Genomic DNA, 21691 nt, shown 5'->3' with positions numbered 1-21691 from the left:
AAAAACAAGCACCGATAACAAAACATCCACACAGTGACAGAGAGGCTACACAAATACATTTAATTTAATGTAAAAGAAAAAAAATGAAATGAGAGATTTTCACTACGATGCGATCACTTTTTTGTTTTGTTTTTTGAAATATTTGTGTCCCTTAAAATTGTACAAGATCTGTGTACAAATTCACCATGAAACTTAAAAGAATTGAGATGTCTAAATTGCAATGTCCACATTACAATTACATTCTGAATTATAAATACTAGGGCTGCACAGTGGCGCAGTTGGTAGAGCTGTTGCCTTGCAGCAAGAAGGTTCTGGGTTCAATTCCTGGTCTTTCTGCATGGACTTTGCATGTTCTCCCTGTGCATGCGTGGGTTTTCTCCAGGTACTCCAGTTTCCTCCCACAGTCCAAAAACATGACTGTCAGGTTAATTGGCCTCTCCAAATTGCCCCTAGGTATGAGTGTGTGTGTGCATGGTTGTGTGTCTCTGTGTTGCCCTACGACAGACTGGCGACCTGTCCAGGGTGTTCCCTGCCTCTTGCCCAAAACATTAGCTGGAGATGGGCACCAGCAACCCTCCTGACCCCATTAAGGGACAAGGGTGCAAGTAAATGGATGGATGGATTATAAATACTACCATTTTGTTTATCTAAACCAGTCCAAAAGTAATGTCGCCGTGTGTTTGAGAGAGCAACGCAGCTTTAATGTTGGAAGAAGAAAAAGAAAAAAACTAAAATTTGTTGCTAAATTCACAAACATTTTAAATAAAACTACATACATGACCAAATACTCTCAATGTGAGTATAAAAACAACTTAGTCAACATTTCATTTGAGAAATTCTGCGCTGCTTCTACTACTGCCACCTACTGGTGTGTTTGTGCTTTACAGTTTCACCATAAAGTATGGAACATATTTCATTTGACATCAAATCAGTCTTTGTGTCTTGTTTCACTCTGATAATTACAGATAATCCTCACTTCCCTCAACAGATGGCAGCGCGAGCCCAACACTTGACTCCTTCGACGTAGCTCAACTCAAAGGCGTTTAATGCTCGTTAGTTTTCATAAGTGACAAAGTTTTTAATATCGTGCTCATCAACTGTGCAGCCACCCTGCTGCTGCTCTGCCTGAGCAATTTATGAAAAACACCGGATGTGAGGAGTTATTTTCCAGCGTATGAAAAATAGAAAACGAGTCCATGTTTGGATTGTAACCCAGGGAGATTCATTTGGATTTCTCAGCCATGTTTAAAAATCCCAACGCAGCTGTGAGGTCACGGGGAACCGAACCGGGATCGGTGAAGTCACAGCGCCGCGTCAGAGCGGACTGCAATTCAGAGAGGTGAGCATCGGTCAAGAGCAGGACGGTTCGGTGCACTTTGGACAAACGCAAATCGGAGAAACAACATGGAGGAAGCTTACGTCGTCGGTGATGAAGAGGCTCCCGCCGCTGTGTGAGTGCCCGGTGAAACGGCACGCTTGTTTTGTTTTGTTTTGTTTTTTAACTGAATGATGATCAACTTACAATATATTCTGGTGTTCTATGCAGAGAAATCAAAGACCTTGGTAAACGATACGATCTGGCTTTAAAACAACACAGGCTGACAAAGGAGCTCTATGAAAAACTAGTCGATCAAGGCCAAATCACAGAGGAGCTGATGGGAGAAATGGAGCAAGAAAATACCAGCCTGACCAACAAAATCAAAGAGTAAACTCAATTAAACTTTTTTGTTTGCTTGTTTTTTTTTTGTTTTTTTTTTTTTACAGAAACCGTGTCATTAAAATGACATAAGAAATCTAGTTTCTATAGTGAGCGTGATGTTTCTCTTATAGAGCTGTGTTATCGTATTCAGGTTAAAAGAGCAGATAGAAAATGAGAAGATATCAATTGAAAGGAATAAAGAACTCATGCGGCAGAAAGATTTAGAAGAGAAAAAAGTTCAGATTATAGAAATGGTGAGTGATTAGCCTTAAGCGTGTTTGTTACAGTTCTGGCAGACACCAGATTTACTTGCACTGATGCCGGTTGTTTGACGTTGTTCTGTGTAGGAAGATTATCTGGAGAGGATGAAGGAGGAAAATCAACAGCTGGCTGTTGAGGTACGGGAAGATTTCTCACAAACAAAGTGTTCACTGACATCTGCTAAAGGGCTTGGTAAATGCTGACACAGCATTAAAAACTGCAGGGAACAACGTTCGTATAAACGTGTAACCAGGGCTGACCCACGACTCAGCTCCTCTAGACTAGCCAGCAGCAATTAGCAAACACCTGATGGAACTGTGTTGATGTCGTTATACTTAGTGCAACACTGGCAAAAATGTTATGAAAGGGTTAATAGAGGAGTGAGGTGATGACTTCCTAAAGGCAGAGTTTCCTGAAACTCTGAGTTTTCTGAGCCTCTCCTTTTTAAGGGAGAGGCTCCTTAAAAGGGGCCTCTCCCTTTTAAGGAGGGAGAGGCCCCATTTTAAGGCGCAAATTTTTTTAAACTGTTTTAAATATAGTATTTTATGACTGAAGGTAACATAGTTACGTGATTGTGCTATAAAATGACACTATGTGCCTAGATAATAATAATAATAATAATAATAATAATAATAATAATAATAATACTGCCACTTTAGCAATAACCATGCAGGAAAGATTATTTTGTGCACTTTTACCAACTCATCAACTAATTTAAATCTTACATTTTGAACCATTTAAAACAATTCACGGAAACTGTCAAATTAAATTTAACAGTATTCTCATTCTCAAACATCCATCCATTTTCTTGCACCCTTTTTCCCTCAGTGGGGTCAGGAGGGTTGCTGGTGCCCATCTCCAGCCAACGTTTCGGGCGAGAGGCAGGGTACACCCTGGACAGGTCGCCAGTCTGTCACAGGGCAACACAGAGACACACAGGACAAACAACCATGCACACACACACTCATACCTAGGGGCAATTTAGAGAGACCAATTAACCTGACAGTCATGTTTTTTGGACTGTGGGAGGAAACCGGAGTACCCGGAGAAAACCCACGCATGCACAGGGAGAACATGCAAACTCCATGCAGAAAGACCGGGGCCGGGAATCGAACCCAGAACCTTCTTGCTGCAAGGCAACAGCTCTACCAACTGCGCCACTGTGCAGCCCCATTCTCAAACAACAAATATAAAAACCTTAGATCTGTCATCTGTGTCAAATTCAACCGTTTAGCATTTCAACTCATTTTCATTTCGTGCCACGGTCACGACAGAATCTATTAATAAAATGACCTATAAAACTGTTCAAATATTATAGCTTTCTCTGTATTCAATAAGTACTTGTTAAAATTAAATGATGCTCAACATATTTTCACATTTACTTCATTTAGCATCATCCAAATCAAAGTTGATTTGGTAAAATACGTAAACAGCTCTTATTTTGAAGTTCTAGGCCACATAAATAATCATGGCGGGACCAAATTTGGCCTGTGGGTCCTGAGTTTATCCTGAGTTTAACAAATTTCATTTATTTATATATAAATAAATGAAATTTATATATATATATATATATATATATATATATATATATATATATATATATATATATATTCATATATATATATATTATATATATATATGAATATGCCTTGGGCTGAGCCTGCATGTAACCGATGTGAAGTAATTTCCATTCTCTTCTGAAATGCTCTCACTCTGATCTGCTTCAGCTGGAGGAGCTTTCAAAGCACCATCAGGAGGAAACAGCTGAGAATATAATCAAGGTGAACTTTTACTTCATTTCAGTTCATGTTTGATGTATTATTTTGGCCTCTTGGATGGGTCACTTTTGTTCTTTGTTTCACTGAACAATAAAGGAAAACCAGAAGATCCTGGCAGCCCTACATAACAAAGACACCCAAATAGAGAGAGTAAGAATACTGCCATCAATAATTCTAGCTATGAAGAGTTAATGAGCTTCACTTTTAACATGACCGAGTTGATTTCACGAAAACGTTCATCTGAGCATCTTTCCATCAGCTGTCTGAGATGGAGTGTGACAAGAAAAAGAAGATAGAAAGACTTGCCGACATCATTGAGGTACCGAGGACAAGTACGACTCTGTGACAGAATCTTTAAACGCTGGATCTGATCGTCCCCGTGACGTTTCGATGTTTGATCTTTCTGCAGGAACTCAGAGATGAAATTCACTTCCTGGAGAAAAATCTGACAGACATTCAGGAGGAACAGATCCTGTGAGTACCGACTGGTCAACTCATAATGGGAGAATGAGTTTCTGAAGCTTTGCATTCTGCAATCAGCTGAATTCGTCTCGTCTTCCATCCTGTTTTTCTTTGGTTTTACAGAACGGTGGTGAAATATGAACCAGGCCCAGAGGTCCTACATTCAGTGGTAAAGATAATATACGACTACGAAATCTACATGCACCAAGAAAATGCCTCCTTACTGAGATAATTTCTCTTGAATGGCCGTTTAGTATCGTAACCATGTATCCCACTAAAAAATTTCAAAGCTTCTTCTATTAGTAGGCTGCTGTAATTCCTTCTTGTACTTTAGTACTGCATGTGATCACTGTTTATAAATATATTTTTACCTGAGAATTAGAACATTTTTAATGAGATTTGTAGAAACGTTACAGCTTTGCATCAGTGCAAGTCAATTAAAATAAATGTAAAAAATTAACACAGCTCTTACGGTCTTAATCTGGAATTTTCGGGATAATTGGATTTTTGTAAATGAGTTCCACTTCATTTGGTTTCACAATTTGACTAACATTTTAGCAATTATTGAACCTCTGGAGATTTTCACCATCCTCTTCATGGCTGTCATGGGAAAAATAAGAAGCATCTTAAGTCAGATGCTTCTTCAAATTCACTGTAATACAGACTGCTAGAGGAGGTCCTTCCTGCCATCAGCATCTACAATATCTGAATGAGTTGCATTTAATTTCCCTGTGGGATCAATTAAGTATTTTTGAATTAAATTAGTTAGTTTTTTATTTTCTAAGACTGACAATCACACAAAAACCTGAAGATGGCAATGTCACTGCTATTTGGCCTGTAACTCACTTCGAGTGTTACAGGCCAAATCAGGTGCCCCTCTGACGCCCATCAGGTGCTTTGACCTGATGGGCGTCCACATGTCAAAGCACCGACACCGCTAACATGTGAGGATAATGCTCCAATCTGCTGTTGTCTTTGCAGGAAGAAGATGATTACAAGGATGACTTCATCTCTGTAACCTCAAGAGAATGGTGCTTATATCCTACAATATAGACAAAAAACCCTCCAAAAAACAACAAAAAAAACAAATCTAATTAAAATGACTAATATTAATTTATTTTTTTAGTCCGTTCAGCTGGCCGAAGTATGGTGTCAGGATCCTGCAGAGAGGAGTCAAGGCACTAGGATACATGATCCTCTTTTTCATCCTTTTTGTAGTCATTTTGTTATTCCTGGCGTCGAGCTGCAGTGTTTCTGATTCGAACTGCAACTTGTGGTTGGTAGCATTTGAGTTTCTGGAGCCCTATGGAGAACTGAGGCACAGTGTTGCTCCTGTTTTTTGATCCACAGACATGGTGCAGGCCATGGAAAAAAAAAAAAAAGATTAAAATAAAACCGTAGTAAAATTACAGCTTCAGTTGTCTGAGTGCTTTATTTGGTAGTAGAAGATTAATACACACAAAGAACGTGAGATACAGTGAACCAGGACTGATGCCATTAAATGATGTAAGAAAAACCACTGCGATTTTTCCTGATATTTTTCCCACAGTGTGCTCAAAAGTCTGGTCTCTCTTCCACTTACTGTGTTTGGCCCCTCCTCCCTTCTTCCTTTCTCCTGCCTTTTCTTGAAACCTGACACTGGTTAAGTGCCTCCTGACTTCTGGGCTTTGTCTGCTGTTCAGCTCGTGCTGTGGATACAACACAGATGTTACCTACTTTGATGCTCTTCAATCTTGAAAAGACTTAACTCATGTTACAGCCTTAATGCAAATTGTATTAACATTCTTTCTCAAAATTGTTCACACAAATACCGCATTATGACAATGTGGTTTTCTCCTCTTTTAAAAAAAAATTTTTTTAATGATAATTTAATAAAAATAGAAAACCAAAACATCAAATTTACATATTGTTTACAAATTGCCAGTGGTGTGATTGCTCCGCGCTCCCAGCTTTTTATAAAAACATGAACAAACCCTGTTATTTAGTTGCTGCTGAAATACTGCTATAATAACAAATTGGTAAACCTCCTTCCATTCATTATCTAAACATGTTTATTCCTGCAGGATCGTGAGGGGAGCTGGTGCCTGTCTCCAGCTGTCATCGGGCAAAAGGCGGGGTTGCCATTCCACCGCAGGGCTACTAACAAACAATAGCAATGAAGTAATAACAATAGCTATTGGGGTTACAAATAACCAGTGTGGTAAAAATGTATATCTTCAGAAGTGTCATTCGGTAAATAATGACACTTTTCATACAAAGTTGCTCTAAAAGTTGCATTGAAAGTCCATTAGAAACGCCAACTTTGTATTAAAGTGTCGTTATTTACAGAATCATGCAAAGTTGGCACTTTCAATGGACTTTTAATGGAACCTTTAGAGCAACTTTGTATGAAAAGTGTCATTATTTACCAAATGACACGTCATGACAACTGTCATAAACATTCATAAAGACTCGTTCATGTTCATGACAGGTGTTATGTCATGTTTATGACAGTGTCATGTCAAGACTTATGCACACCCCTTCAAATAAAGTATTACCATTTGTTTATGAACGCTACAAAAATATCACCAGTTGTTTTGTGCTGCTGATGTGGTCACTGTGAAAAATGATCACAGTGACCTAATATAATATAAATATAAATGATCACAGTGACAGTGACTAGTATAACATGCTCCTAATAGAGCATGTTATATAAGGATGTCATAAATATGAAAAGGAGAGAAGATATATGAGGAGAGAGTTTGAAAGTATTAAGGAAAAGGTTAGTTTATTTGATATTTTGGGGAAGAATTTGGGGAGTAAACATATACAAATGTTTATTTGATTTTTAAAGAAAACAAAATTATTTCATAGAATTTGATTATAGCAGGTGTGTTTGTGAATGAGTGTATGATATAGATGGGTGGAATACAAAGTTGTGTATAAGTATGTGAATATGTGTGTGTGTATTTATATGTGCATGCGTGGGTTTTCTCCGGGTACTCCGGTTTCCTCCCACAGTCCACAAACATGACTGTCAGGTTAATTGGTCTGTCTAAATTGCCCCTAGGTGTGAGTGTGTGTGTGTGCATGGTTGTGTGTCCTGTGTGTCTCTGTGTTGCCCTGCGACAGACTGGCGACCTGTCTAGGGTGACCCCGCCTCTCGCCCGGAACGTTAGCTGGAGATAGGCACCAGCAACCCTCCTGACCCCACTGAGCAGGCCCATGCAGAGACCACTAAAGGGGCAGGTGCTCAACAACACCTCAACAAAAGCACATTGATAAATATGATAAACCCTACAAAAGAGGGTAATTTGGTTAAATAAATAACAGATGTTATTGATATATTGATGCTCTATTGGCTTAGCAAAAAAGAAAAAGCTTCAAGGAGCAGCCTTTAAAAAAAAGAAGAACATGTTTACTAATCAGGTGATGCACAATCTTAAAGAATCTTCCTTGCTCTCCTCATCACCTGTGGATGCTGCTGTGTTCCCTGCCTGAGGTCCTTGGCTGTTCAGTGCATCCCTTCCAACACAGAGAAGGGCAGTGGTACCAACAGAACCCCACCTGTCCATCAGATGGTTTCCCAGAACCAAAAGACGATCGTTGAACTCTGACTTTCTAGAGTATAAGGGCAGTACTAGTATCTAGGATTAAAAAAGAATATTTTTCCTTTAGTATTCATTATATAAATCCATTAATTGTGCTTTTGTTGTTTTTGTGTCGCAGAATAAAGTCCAATCCTTTCTGGGTGTGACAGGATGTGAGACTGTGGCGCCTTCCACGATTGGTGGACCAATTTAAAGCTGAAACGTCACTGAAGCCTCGCGGACGCTGTCGGGGTTTCCTATCTAGCTGCACCGCCTCAACATCTGGACACACGCAGAAACTGATCTGACGTTGATAGGTCTTACTATAACAAAGACTGAACTGATTTGATTTTATTAATCTCATTATATTTCTATCAGACTGCATGTAATGCTTATTTACTCTGTTGGTTTGAAATTTTAGCACTGTATTCGTTTTGTATTCTATACCCTTAAATACTCATTAACTCTAAGATTATCTTAACATTTCATTTCTTAACATTGCATCCTTTCTATTGTTTATTAATTTTTAAATATTATCTTAACATTTTATTCATTTTATTCACTTTTTAAATATTACTGTAACACTTTATTAATTTTACATTTTATTAACTTAAAATATTGTCCTAAAATTTTATCTGTTTTACATTTTATTAACTTTTAATTATTCTTTTAATATTTTACTCTTTTATAGCTCATTAACTTTCACATATCATCTTAATATTTTATTCTTTTTAACATGTAACTATTTTTTAACACTTTAACATCTATTAACATTTTATTTCCTTATACTCTTCATTAGATTGTAAGGGGGACATCGTGATTTGGATCCACCACCTCGGAGGCGTGGGGTGCCCCATCTGTTTTTACCTCCACCAAATGCAAGTGAAATGAAATGAAAGACAACATGAATGATGAAGTGGAAGAGAACATCAATGATCAAATACATGTGAACATCTGTAATAGCCTCGGGGGATGTTTCCGGATAGGGACAGTGTCTGCTCAAGGGTTTGTCTCCCCCTTTTGTTTTTGGGTTTCTTCGGTGGAAACTGAAATCCTGGGTACGCCTCGCTGGAGGAGAAAGGTTACTACTTATCTGACAAAATGAATACAAACACAACAGAAGAAAAGACTAAATAGATTCCTCAAAGTGAGGTCCTTACCTGGGTCCTTGGGACTTTCTGTTTGGAAGCCACGTCGTTTACTGGGTCTTTTGGACCTTCTTTCCTGGCATGAAGAGAAAACGACGTTACTCACCTTTAATGTATTGATTCTTTTTGTAATGGACAACCAGGTTGTTTACCTGTAATTTTGGGTTTTGTTTGGTTACCTGCAGCATCCCCTGAATTGGGTGGTTCATTTGGAGGTACTGGTTCTAAAAAGTTTTAGATACTTTGATGGTAATATAGGCTGCACAGTGGCGCAGTTGGTAGAGCTGTTGCCTTGCAGGTAGAAGGTTCTGGGTTCAATTCCTGGACCCGGTCTTTCTGCATGGAGTTTGCATGTTCTCCCTGTGCATGCGTGGGTTTTCTCCGGGTACTCCGGTTTCCTCCCACAGTCCAATAACATGACTGTCAGGTTAATTGGTCTCTCTAAATTGTCCCTAGGTGTGAGTGTGCCTGGTTGTTTGTCCTGTCTGTCTCCTTGTTGCCTTGCGACAGACTGGTGACCTGTCCAGGGTGACCCTGCCTCTCGCCAGCAAGGACAAGGGTGTACAGAAAATGGATCTCCCTGTGTATGATGGGTTTTCTCCGGGTACTCCGGCTTCCTCCCATAGTCCAAAAGCATGACTGTCAGGTTAATTGGTCTCTCTAAATTGTCCCTAGGTGTGTGTGTGTGTGTGTGTGTGTGTGTGTGTGTGTGTGTGTGTGTGTGTGTGTGTGTGTGTGTGTGTGTGTGTGGTTGTTTGTCCCGTCTGTCTCCGTGTTGCCCTGTGACAGACTGTCGACCTGTCCAGGGTGACCCTGCCTCTCACCCGGAAAGTTAGCTGGAGATAGGCACCAGCAGGGGTGAAAGTAGTTTTAAATAAATTATATATATATATAAAATTATATATATATTATATATATAATTATATATATATGTATATATAATTATATATCATATTATATATAATATATATACATATATATATATATTATATATAATATAAAATTATTTATATATATATAAATATATATGACATATATATATATATATATATATATATATATATATATATATATATATATATATATATATATATATATATATATATATATGAAAATAATAGTCAATAGATTAGGATATGTTCTTGAGCATAAGAAACTAATAGATGGATACCAGTGCGGCTTTAGAACAGGGAGATCAACAATGGATGCTCTAACCAGAGTATGTAATGATATAGAGAAAGCTTTAAAAATGAAGGAGATAATGATTATAGTATTTATTTTTTGATATAGAAAAAGCATATGATTCACCTTGGAGAGAAGGACTACTTATAAAAATCAGTCAGATGGGGATTAGTGGAAAAATGTATAATTGTTTAGCAAATTTTTTGCTGGATAGAAAAATAAGAGTGAAAATTGGGAACGATTATTCAAAAGAGTTTAATGTGGAGAATGGGGTACCTCAAGGTAGTGCAATTAGTCCAATATTATTTAATATAATGATTAATTATATTTTTTCTGATACTGATAAAAGTATAAACTCTGCATTGTATGAAGATGATGGGGGCCATATGGATGAGGGGAAAAATGTAAAACATGTATAGGAAAAAATTTAAAAAGCAATTAATAAAGTGGAAAAATGGTCGTATGAATGGGGTTTTAAATTATCAGCAAGCAAGTCTTGTTTTATGGTTGTTACAAATAAAAGAAATATCGATACAGGAACAATAACATTATACGGACAGCCTTTAGAAAAGGTTAAAGAATTTAAATATCTAGGACTATATCTTGGATAGTTCTTATACATGGAAAACACATATAGAAAACTTAGAAACTAAATGTAAGAAAGTTAAAAATGTACTAAAGGCTGTGACTGGAAATAACTGGGGTGCAGATAAAGAGTCATTACTAAACATATATAGGGCTCTTATGAGATCAATAATTGATTATGGCAGTTTTATATATGGAGCAGCAGCTAAAACAACACTACAAAAGATTGCAGGTACTGAGTACCCCCACGAAATCTTTTAGGGGTACGCAGTACCCTGCCGTACCCCCTTACCTTCACCCCTGATATAGAGAGATAAATAGCAGTAAGTGACGGTAATGCTAACAGTTTGTTACCAACCGCCAGTAAAACCAAGAAGAAGAAGAAGAAGAAGCTATGAGCAGAAGGGGGCAGCATGGGGGAAGTCAGCTCCTGCTAAACTCCAGAAGAAGAATCCGCACGATGCAACTTCTTCCATGCTTTCAGTTCCGCTCATAGAGTTTCAGGTATGAAACATTTTCTATGTAAATAAGTTCGACTTACAGTTAACGTTTTGAATCTTTGTAAAGACGAAATACGTCAGAGGCGTTCCGGTGTATGTAGTCTGGAAGCTAACTAGTTGGCTAACTAGCACGGCTAGTTTCTGTTTCAGCCTCCAGATCAGGAGGTGCTTGTTCATTCATGGACTAATCCAGTCCTTAATAAGTGGGCTGCTCTGTGTTATCAAGTCTGAAATGAACCGAATCGACGAGAGCTGTAGTTATCTAACTGCGACGAACCCCATTCATTAACAGAGTCTGCAAGTGGAAATAATAAACCACGAAAAATCACTCAATACATTTCACCTTCAGTCATGATAGTTTGGCAGCGTTTACCCCGAGCTGTTTAGTTTTCTGTTGGTGTAGAACAAACTAGTTCAGGTTTGAAGAAACAAAGTATTCTAGTTTATGACCTGGAACATGTTGAGAAACGAGATATTTTCTACCTGCTGCTCGTTGTTATGCAGCTCCGTTAATGTCGTCTGTAAAAGTGAAACCTTAAAGACCACAGTCACTGTTCAACTTCACAATCGACCAGAGTTTTATTCGAACAATCAAGTGCATAACATCTCACCAACAGCTCATCATAATCAACAGAAATCAAAGCCACAAAGAAGAAATAAATTACCTTAGAAAAACACAAAAATACAGAAGACCCTAAAACAGCTGATCTGAGCTGTTTTAGCTCAGTTACTTTCACGTTAAGGCGCGTTTCTACTGCCTGATGTGTTCTGACGTTCTAACGTACCGTTTAGAGGTGGACTCAATTTCAAACAGCCCGTAATGACGTGTTGCTGTTTGCAGCTAGAGACCATGCAGGTATTTACCAAGACCAAGGGATGAATCTGTCCACTGTCTGAGATGTCCTCCCTGCACTCTTTCCCAGGGTACGAACAATAGATGTGTTCATTTTTCATACTGAAACATTTTACTCAAGGAAGCAGGACCAAAGTTTATCAGCTATCTGTTTTTCATCCCTTCAAACTGGTTCCTGAACCTCACAGAGCTCTCCTGACCTCTGACCCAAGGCATCCAACAGCACATTTTGATTAGAAAAATTAGCACACGCTTCATATGATGTCTTCAAACTCTTACAAAACAGACATGAGCAGTCTCGATGCCAAAACGATTTTCTTTATACATGATTATTAAGGAATGTAGTATCTGGAGTAGAATTGAAGCATTTAATTTTATCAGATAAATAAAGGATTGATTTATTTACTGTCCAACAGGAAACGGGAGACTTGTCCAGGTCACACAGTGTGACCTGGAACCCCTGGAGCGGAGCTGTTAGGGCCCTGAATGCAACGTAAACCTGAGCGCGTTTCTGTAACTGTCTGCAGGCTGAACATGGATGCGCTCTACGGTCCCCTGGGCGTCGCCGCCGCCGGTCTGGGCTGCGGACTCTTCCTGGGCTGGCACCTGCGGACCCGCCTCGGCCCCGCGTCCAAGAGCCTGGCGAAGTCGGAGGAGAACGGCGCCGACAAGGACAGCGTGATGGGAGAAGGCGGGGAGTTCAAGATGGTGCTGGTGGTCCGGAACGACCTGAAGATGGGCAAAGGGAAGGTGGCGGCCCAGTGCTCCCACGCCGCAGTGAGCGCCTACAAGCAGGTTCAGCGCAGGAGCCCCGAGCTGCTCAGGCAGTGGGAGTACTGCGGCCAGCCGAAGGTGGTGGTGAAGGCGCCAGACGAGGACACCCTGATAAACCTGCTGGGCCGGGCCAGGGAGGTGGGACTCACCGTCAGCCTCATCCAAGACGCAGGAAGGACTCAAATCGCACCCGGTTCTCGCACCGTGCTGGGCATCGGCCCCGGGCCGGCCACGCTGGTGGACAGCGTCACCGGAGACTTGAAGCTCTACTAAAGTTTTGTGCATATATATAAATATTCATTTTTAGGACAAGATTTCATCAAAACTGTTATGAATTCAAATAATGATCTGTGCTGAAGATACTTTTTACGCAGCACTTCTCTGAGTAAAGCAGAAAGTGTAAGAATCGATTAGTTTTGTTTCTGATCATAGTTTTCGACGTTTGAGTCGTTCTGAATGTAGACGGTGAAGTCAGTACTGGCATTGAATGTCGTTTCTACAACAGGATGTGATTACAGATGTTTGTTAAATAAACAAAATAATGGGCTCAGCATACAGTCATTTGTCTTGCCAAAGTCGTACCGATGCAGATCAGATACCAATGCAGACATGAGGCTGAGGATATTTTTCAAAGATTATAAATTGTCTTTTTTTTCTGTCATGTAACATTTGTGGCTTATAATGAGTTTTAACAGGGTAGAATTAGGGCAAGAATGGCTATTTGGATAATGGTTGCACAACATTGGTTGAGTCTTACTACTGAAAATAAAATAAGAAACCTCTATAAACTATCGGAGATTATTTGGGCCACCGGGAAAAGAATCTGATCAACTCCAAGCAAAAATCCAGAGGAGATATAAATGGCTTTACCTAAACAATTTATTCATTTTGCCTACAGTGACATGAAATCAAAGCTTTGAGATTAAGGTGACAGCCTATTTTTTACTTCCAGTACATTCCCAAATGTACCAGCAGAGGGCACCAGATCCCTATATATTTTTATGGAGGTAGATGGAGGAAATTTTTTGTGCGCCATCCTAGGATTAGCGTTATTACCGTAATTTCTAAAGTTAAACTCATTAAGCGGTGATACATATCAAGCGTTTCTGTTAATTTTTAAGAATGTCTTGGAGATGAAAACTCATTCATCAGAAAATGATACAAGAGCAATACGAAAATGATCTAAAAATATCAGGAAAATTGCTAGCTTCCATAGAAACGGCGAACCACAAAAAGGTCAATTATGAAGAAGCTGGTTATTCATGATACACTGTAACCATGCACGATTATTGGAGTTAAGTATTATCTTAGTTGTGGTAACACAACTAAGATAATATAAATACCTTAAAGTGGTTCCAGTTTCTCTCCATGGCCAACCTGTTGAAACTGGCAGATTTTAAATACCTTGGGTCGTTCCTAGACAGTCAGCTCAACTTTGCTGAAAACACTATTTTGAAAAACTGTTCTCAGAGACTCTACCTTTTAAGATTTGGTGATCAAACTTAGACATGTAAATATTAATTTCGTGCTGTGCTTAACAGCAAAGGGAGAAACCGTTAAAGTAGCCTACAACTCAAAACACATGCAGTTTTTATTTTAATTATGTAAAGCACTTTGAAATGCCTTGCTGCTGAAATGTGCTATACAAATAATATTTGATTGATTGGGGTGACCCAGCTAGCCTCTAGGTCACCCCTATGACTTGAATTTGGGGGCGGGGGGGATCATATTCATCATTGCAGAAGGGTTCAGTGAACGCACATATGAAACTGGTGGGTTCAGTACCTCAAAAAAGGTTAAGAACCACTGATCTAGACATTTTAGAGCACTTCCCGCTTCTTCCTACCGATTAGCTTTATCACAATGATCATTTTCCAGCAAGACTTGGCACCTGTCCACACTATCAAGGCACCAAAAACTACGAGTGACCATGAAAATGTCCTCCATTGGTCACTATAACGGTTTGACCAGAACCTTAAGGAGAACCTATAGTGTACTGGGGCGGGGGATCTAAAATATAAAATGCAACACCAAACCCAACAACGCCGCTATCAAAGCAACGTGGACTTCCTGCACACGCCAGGCTGATTTCCTCCATGCCACATCAATGAAGTAATTCATGCAAGCTTTGAATAAAAATACTGAACAAAGTTTCCAGTAGCTCAACAATGCACAATGATTTTTAGGTTTTTATAAACTGCAAGCCAGAGTCATCTATATTTGAAACTCATAGTAAACCAAGAGTATTATAAGGCAATAATCAGATAACAAGTAATCCCTAGTTTGGGTTCATGAGCACATTGCTAGAATCACACCAAATATTAGCTACGAAAGGAAACACACTGGTTAGAAAAACTAAAAAAGAAAGCAGGACACCTCTTTTGACAAACAAAGCCTTTTATTTTTTTTAAGTGGAAACAAAACTGCTGTTTCATTCATTATGATCCTGATTATGCACAATCAAGTATCGTAAGTGCACAATTTAAATCTAAGGTAATTTAGATAAGAATATAAGGAGTTAATGATTGATTTTTCTGTATACAAGCAAGCCTTTAGTAAAAATGTCAAACCCCCCCAACGTTTTGACAGTTTCAGATTTGGATGAGTAGGTCAACTGAAAACATTAAATGCAACACCACAAAGGGACACAAGAAAGTGTGGAGCAAAAGAAAAAAAAAAAAAAAAAAAGTCTCCTGCACGATCGGCAACAGTGACCAAACTGATGCAAAGCAGAGTAGGACAGGGGCATGTTAGTCACACACACAGGTCTGCAGAATGGTCCCGTGTTAAAGCACATGGAAATGTTTTCTGAGAAGAACTGAGTTTAGAGACTTCTGCATAGGCTTTTTCTGGAAAGAATCAAACTTTCCTGTACATCGTATGTAAAATAGTCTTAGATTTTCTTCAACCAAACAGCCCTGGAGAGAGAGCATGGGGGACCAGTAAAACGTAGTGTTTCAGGATTATGGTCGTGAAAGCAGCAGTCTGATGTTGCAAGGAAAAAACAAACAAAAAAAACAAACAAACACAAAGCAAGTTTTGGTGTCTGAATATACTACAATTCAACGCATTGTACAGTGGGACAAAAACGAAGCTGCTCACACGACAGGAAAAAGGTTCTACATTATCTTCTCACTATAGAGTGCAAAAATCAGACGCTTCACAACAGACCATAAATCTGAGAGAAGAGAAATGGCTCTCCTCACAAGCCCACCCATTGTACATTAACCATGTCCCCATTCAAATAAAATACAAGAAAATTAATCTAGTCAATACGGAATGTGAGGAAATTAATCTGATTTAATCTTTGACAAACTGAAAAAAAAAAAAAAAACTTGAGTCCTTCATGACAGTTTCAAAGAAAAAAAAAAAAAAAAAAAGTAATAGTTTGTCAGCATCATCTCCCCGCTCCTACTAGAGGGCAGAGAGGCGATAATAAAGGTGTGGTGAAGGACTGTTGGGAGCTGGATGGAGCCTGGACGTGGACAGGCGGGGGTGGGGGGGGTCTTCACATGCCGTAGCCGAAGCCTGGCTGAGCTGCTGGCTGAGTGTAGCCTGCAGGGGCCTGGTAGCCGTAGCCGTAAGCTTGCTGTGGGGCCACGGGGACGCTGGGGCCTGCTGTCAGCATCAGCTGAGGTGTTCCTGGAAAACAAAACAAATCTCTTATCTAAACCAGTTCAATTTACTACATACTATCCATCTTTTTTTTTTACTCTAACTTGTTTTATTTTAAATTTCAGGGTTTCCCCCCAATGTATTAAAAGCCTGGCAGGCCACCAGGCTTTACTTGCCCCACCAGGCCAAGTGTCATTTGTTGACTTTAAACAGCGTTTTTAATTCACCAGTAACAATAAGGACATATTAAGCTAGGTTTAAATCATGATGCCTGCTCGTGCATCTCTGAATTTTTGTATCTTAATATTTCTAAAACAAACACAGTGGGCTGCTGGGAGACCACCAGTCTTTCTAGGTTTCCTGGGGAAAAGCCTGAATTTTAATTGAAAATCCTGGATAACAAAGACTAGCAGGAGTTGAGTAAGGCGCTCGCGTCGACAGGGGTCACAGCCGTTACCGTAGACGATGGGTTGCGTCTCTGTTGCCTGCTCCTCCTCTTTTCTTAGGGATTCTGAAGTTTCAAGCTTGTCGACCTGCATTGCAGAGAAATAAACATTTAGTGCCAAGTCTAAATGCTTTGCATATTCATAAAAAAAAAGCCGACATGCTAGAAATGGGAAAATGAGTCAATACAAAGCAAATATTTTAGATAATTTGTATTGTCCTCCAGGCTGTCTCAATTTTTAGATTGGTTCTCAGATTCGGTGTTAAATACCGATAAGCTCATAGTGAAGGATTCTAACAGTCATGTAGACACAAAGTGTAACCTTCAATATTACGTTATGACTCAAATGACTTTGCTTAAAATATCCACAGACTTTTTGTCTGCAGAAATATAGCACAGAGTGTGAACAGTTTTCCCATTATTACGCAATGTAACAAAGAAATTGGTATACAATAGTTCAAACTCTTGGTGAAATGGGGGAGAAATTGGTGAAGTAGAGCCTATTGTCATGCATTTTTGTTCAACTTTAACAGCAAAGCTTCTAAGAGTCTGTGCCAGTCTCCTTTTCTGGTGGATAAAACACCAAGTACAGATGTCCAACCACCACCACAGTCAAAATATTTTCCAAACTGCTTCACACACACAGGAACAAATTTGTCAGAAAAAAAAAAAAAATAATAAAAAAAAAATCTTCAAGCAGCAAGTCAGATGCAGCAAAAAGCAAAACGTGTCCTAAGAGGACGAGCAGCAGCAGCACAAGCAGTACGATCCACTAAACATCTTCACATCCACATTCAGTTGGTCCATGCCCATTAACAGATGCTGGCCGTCACTGGAGGCAGTACCATGCTGGGTGAGACACACTGCTGCTCATATCAATGCTGCAGTGTGGCGAGGCCAGCTGTCCAGGTGCTTCCAACTGTCTACTGCTACGTTTCAACAAGACATGCGTCCTAGTTAGCAGTAGACCCATGTTAAAACCTCCCACTAGCTCACTGGGAGAAAAACTCTTTTTAGGCTTTCTAGAGTTAAAAAACACACCTTAAATAGATAAACTGTTAAAGTGAATTTTCAAGAAAGCAGAATTACATCCTGCCCTTTTTCTTATGCACTCCACTACAGCTCTGAGGTTTTCTTCTGCGACCGAAACATTTCTTCAAACACTGCAGTGACTAACCCTAGGCGATGATGTAACATGTTAAAGCTAAAACCATGCACACTAAGGGCTGCAATCTCCCGAGCAAAAACCGTGTTCAGCTTTCACCTTTTCCTTAACCGCTTCAACCTGTGAGGGGAAAAGGCGTGGCACAGGAGAGCAGGATTAAGTATTGCCTTTCATTCAAAGACAGCGGTTCTGACATGTTAAAGAGATGCACCAGTCAGGATTTTATTTTTTATGGCCTCATCTGCTAATTCTAACCTTTAGACAGATTTAGCAAATTTTAATCAAATAAAATTTAGCAACAAAAAAAAACAAAAAAAAAACATGGGAGTTTTGTCTTAATGCATTTTAGAAAAAAACAAATTTGTTCTTGACCTACCAGTACTGGATCAGAGCGCATCAAAGTTAAATTGCCCCACTCTGAGCACCTGATCCAATTGGTGCATCTTTTTTTTTAAACTGCATTAGATAAATGCACAGGTCTTCCCTCATACCTTGGAGAGGTACTCCCTCATGACCTGAATGAAGTATGGCATAGAAAAGTCCATGATGTTGTGCCTCCAGGAGGTCTCCAGCACCACGTCGGGCCGCAGCAGGTCGTAGCAGGAGAAAAGGCAGGCGGCGAAACACTCCCTCTTGTTTTCCTGCAGGAACCAGGCCAGCAGCTCCTCCGCCAGCTCCACGTCTTTGGACTCCGACGCATACTGCATGGCGTCCTATCAGAGAGACGACGTGGAAAAGCTCACTAAGTTTATTTGTATCATCATCGTCCCAGTTATGAATCAAAGGCAACTCTAAACGGGTGGGTTTTTAGCCTCGGCTTGTAGAAACTCCGTGTTTTGGTTACGCAGTTTTCTGGAAGTTCGTTCCAGATTAAAGGAGCATCAAAACTAAACGGCTCTTTATGTTTGGTTCTGGAGATGCAGACCAGAACACCCAAGTGGTCTGGAGGGTTGATATGACAGCAGATCTTCATCAAGTCATTCAGTGATTTATAAACTAGCAACAGTATTTTAAAGTCTATTCTTTGAGCTACAGAGAGGCAGTGTAGGGACCTTAAATGTGGGATAACGTGCTTCATCTTCCTGGTTTTAGTCAGAACGTAAGCAGCAGCGTTCTAGATCAGCTGCAGCCGTTTTTTTTTAAACCAACAGTCAGTATAAGGGTTCCAGGAAGAAAGAGCAGAAGCAGCACCTTGTAGAGCTTGTCCTTCTTGCACAGCTCCACGCTCTGCTTCCAGCGGTTGTTGCCTTTGAAGAGGTAGGCGGCGATTCTTCTGAACTCAATCAGCTCGTGTTTCTCCAGGCGCTGGGCCAGCGAGATGTTGTCAAAGTTGTCATAGGCATCTATTGACGTCCTCAGAGCCTGAAACGAGCAGCAAGTAGAGTTTAAGAGTCAAATAAAAAAAACAGAAATCACAGGGTGATGTCAGTTGAACTCACCTGATAGTCCTCCTCTGTGATGAAGAGGTTGTTAAGTGCTTCGTTGACAGATTTGTTGTTGTGGTTCTGTACTGAGCGGAGGTAAGGTTTCACCAGAGGCAGCTGTTTCACCTGAAAACACACACGTGTTCAATATTGATGGCAAATATAACTCAAACAGCTGGACCTTTGAGTGTTTATCAGCGTCAGAGTACCTTAGTGAAGTAGTTTACAGCACGAGAGTGATCCAGTCTAGGGGAGAGCACCATCAGCAAATCATTCAGTAACAAAGGCTTGAACTCCAGGTAGAACTGGACGGCTTTGTAGTACAGCTCTACGTTGGCCACCTACACATGATGATTGAAAGGATTTTAGAAAATCCACTCCAAGACGACTAAAATGTAGACATTTCTCAATCCGACTAAGCCGTACTTTGGTGATGATGTCTTTGAACTGGCCCTCCTTCCAGGCGTCTGTTGGGTGATTCATCATGGTGATGATGGCGTTGTCGAACTCCTCGTACTTGTCGTACAGGAAGACCAGCTCGGCCCAAAGGTGCGCCTGCTCTGCCGCTCTCAGCACCTTTGGGATGTTAACTCGGGACCAGAACAGCTCCAGGTGCTCCCTCATCTTCTGGGGTTTGAACTTTGAGTACAGGATGGCCAGCTCTGTGAACATGCCCATGTGAGCGCGCTCCAGGCCCAGCGCCGCCTCCAACATGGTGATCAACTCCTCAAAGTAGCCGCGATCCTGAGGGAGATGTGACAAAAAGATAGGTTGACTACTTTGGTCAAACATGGCTGATGATAATATCGTATCAGTGCATCTCTAATAAGGACACTTTCATAATAAAGATTAAATAAGTGTGATGTCACCCACCTGGTAGTAGTTGATGAGCTCCTCCAGCTCGTCAGCATGCACCACTATGTGGAGGCCGCACATCTGGGCCAGTCTGAACTCCTGGCCGTCCACGCAGGCGAAGCACACCTCCTTCCAGGTGCGGGTGCTGTTGGCCTTGCGGGCTCCGTCCACGGCAGCTTGATACTCTCCCAGGTGCACCAGAGTGGAAGCCAGGCGGCCGAAGTTGGAGACATTGTTGTAAAGCAGTTTGGCCGCTTCGTACATTTTCTCGTCGTAGCAGCGGTCGCCGACCTGAAAGACAAAGGTGTAAAGATGCGGGGTTTAAATGTGGATCGGGCAAAGAAGGGAGACTGCCATGCGTCGGAGCGAGGGCGACCTGCTGGATGTGAGCGTTGTTGGGTCCGTTGATGAACTCCTCGAGTTCAGCCAGGCGGTTGGTTTTGGCCAAGGCGAAGATCAGCTCGGTCTCCACGTAGGACTCACGGGCCTTCTTGCGAGCCATCTGGAGGAACTTGACGAGATCCTCCCAGTTACCTGGAAACATTAATATTTACATAGGCCAAGTTAATCCCAAAAAAAAAAAAAAAAAAAAAGGCTTATTGTCCTGCTGGAAAGTGAACGGTTGTTCTAACATGGCTGCTTCTGTGAGACTACTTATTCTAGATGATCTTCCTTACCGCTCTTATCAGCTGCCTGGACCACCTCCATGTACGCAGACGGGTCGTCGGCTTTGATGTAGGAATCAATGGCTTCTTTAACCAGCTCCTTCTGGAGCTGAGCCTTGGCCAACTGGCTCCACACAGCAGGCTCGTTGCAGCGTTCTGCAAACTCATAGGCCCGGTCCAGGTTGCCGATGTGCTCAATGAGCACCTGAGGAGGAGGGGAACAAAGAAAAAGAAATTAAGCCTCCCTTGGTTAATAAGGCAAACATTTATGCGATTTCAAGAACACGGACCTGCACGGCTGAGGTGTTAACGTCAAACTTCTTAAAGATGGCAAACGCCTCCTCGAAAAGCTCATTGCTGATGGCGATGTTTGCGATATCAGGAGCGTCGTAGTTGTCCAGCCTGCTAATGTATTCCATCACACGCGTGTGGTCGGCTTTGATTGCGGTCAGGATCAGCAGGTTCTGCAGATTCCTGAACAGAGAGAGGGAAAAAAAAACAATTAGTACTTTTTTGGGTCAAGTAAATCTGAAAGCAGTGAGATCACAGGGTTTCTGCAGGTTTCACCAACTCAAATTTAAGACCACTATGAGGAAATTTAAGACTTTTATTGTGACAACTGCACAAAGTATGAAATTGGTGCTAAACTTGCCCTTATCCACTACGGACATAAAAATCTATTTAGCTATCAAGGGTGTATTAGCAGCTAGT

General features: G+C 40.6%; 3 protein-coding genes and 1 long non-coding RNA gene across 5 annotated transcripts in view; 2 read left to right on the top strand and 2 right to left on the bottom strand.

Annotated features, from left to right (window-relative positions):
- Positions 1-944: 944 nt before the first annotated feature.
- LOC103476098 (uncharacterized) lies at positions 945-5611 on the top strand. The gene is made up of 11 exons (XM_008428192.3): positions 945-1451; positions 1547-1705; positions 1851-1953; positions 2047-2097; positions 3688-3741; positions 3835-3888; positions 3998-4057; positions 4148-4212; positions 4324-4369; positions 5182-5231; positions 5327-5611. Exons 1-11 carry the CDS (start codon positions 1405-1407, stop codon positions 5541-5543), a joined length of 906 nt encoding a protein of 301 aa, XP_008426414.2. The 5' UTR covers positions 945-1404; the 3' UTR covers positions 5544-5611.
- Positions 5295-11307, bottom strand: LOC108166851 (uncharacterized). The gene is made up of 5 exons (XR_001777249.2): positions 11226-11307; positions 8930-8993; positions 7652-7826; positions 5783-5888; positions 5295-5532 (listed from the first exon to the last, which is right to left on the bottom strand). It is a non-coding gene; the product is annotated as an uncharacterized LOC108166851 (long non-coding RNA).
- On the top strand, positions 11028-13364 carry ptrh2 (peptidyl-tRNA hydrolase 2). Its single transcript, XM_008428180.3, has 2 exons — positions 11028-11188; positions 12565-13364. The coding sequence occupies exon 2, from the start codon at positions 12572-12574 to the stop codon at positions 13082-13084; it is 513 nt and encodes a 170-aa protein (XP_008426402.2). The 5' UTR covers positions 11028-11188; positions 12565-12571; the 3' UTR covers positions 13085-13364.
- A 1826-nt stretch (positions 13365-15190) lies between these two features.
- Positions 15191-21691, bottom strand: part of cltca (clathrin, heavy chain a (Hc)) — a 28899-nt gene continuing 22398 nt past the window's right edge. The window contains exons 20-31 of one of the 2 annotated variants that reach the window (XM_008428177.3): positions 21271-21454; positions 20993-21185; positions 20692-20849; positions 20334-20606; positions 19887-20204; positions 19670-19801; positions 19476-19586; positions 19228-19398; positions 18528-18749; positions 18136-18156; positions 16884-16959; positions 15191-16453 (exon numbers count right to left, since the gene is read on the bottom strand). In XM_008428177.3, the coding sequence (XP_008426399.2) occupies positions 16320-16453; positions 16884-16959; positions 18136-18156; positions 18528-18749; positions 19228-19398; positions 19476-19586; positions 19670-19801; positions 19887-20204; positions 20334-20606; positions 20692-20849; positions 20993-21185; positions 21271-21454 (1993 nt within the window). In that variant the 3' untranslated portion in view covers positions 15191-16319. The remainder of the gene's footprint in view (positions 16454-16883; positions 16960-18135; positions 18157-18527; positions 18750-19227; positions 19399-19475; positions 19587-19669; positions 19802-19886; positions 20205-20333; positions 20607-20691; positions 20850-20992; positions 21186-21270; positions 21455-21691) is intronic. The other variant, XM_008428179.3, reaches the window with a different exon arrangement.

The sequence above is a fragment of the Poecilia reticulata genome, chromosome 14 (assembly GCF_904066995.2).
Source record: "Poecilia reticulata chromosome 14, P_reticulata-male-v2, whole genome shotgun sequence".
NCBI lineage: Eukaryota > Metazoa > Chordata > Actinopteri > Cyprinodontiformes > Poeciliidae > Poecilia > Poecilia reticulata.
This window is presented reverse-complemented; position numbering and strand designations above follow the sequence as displayed.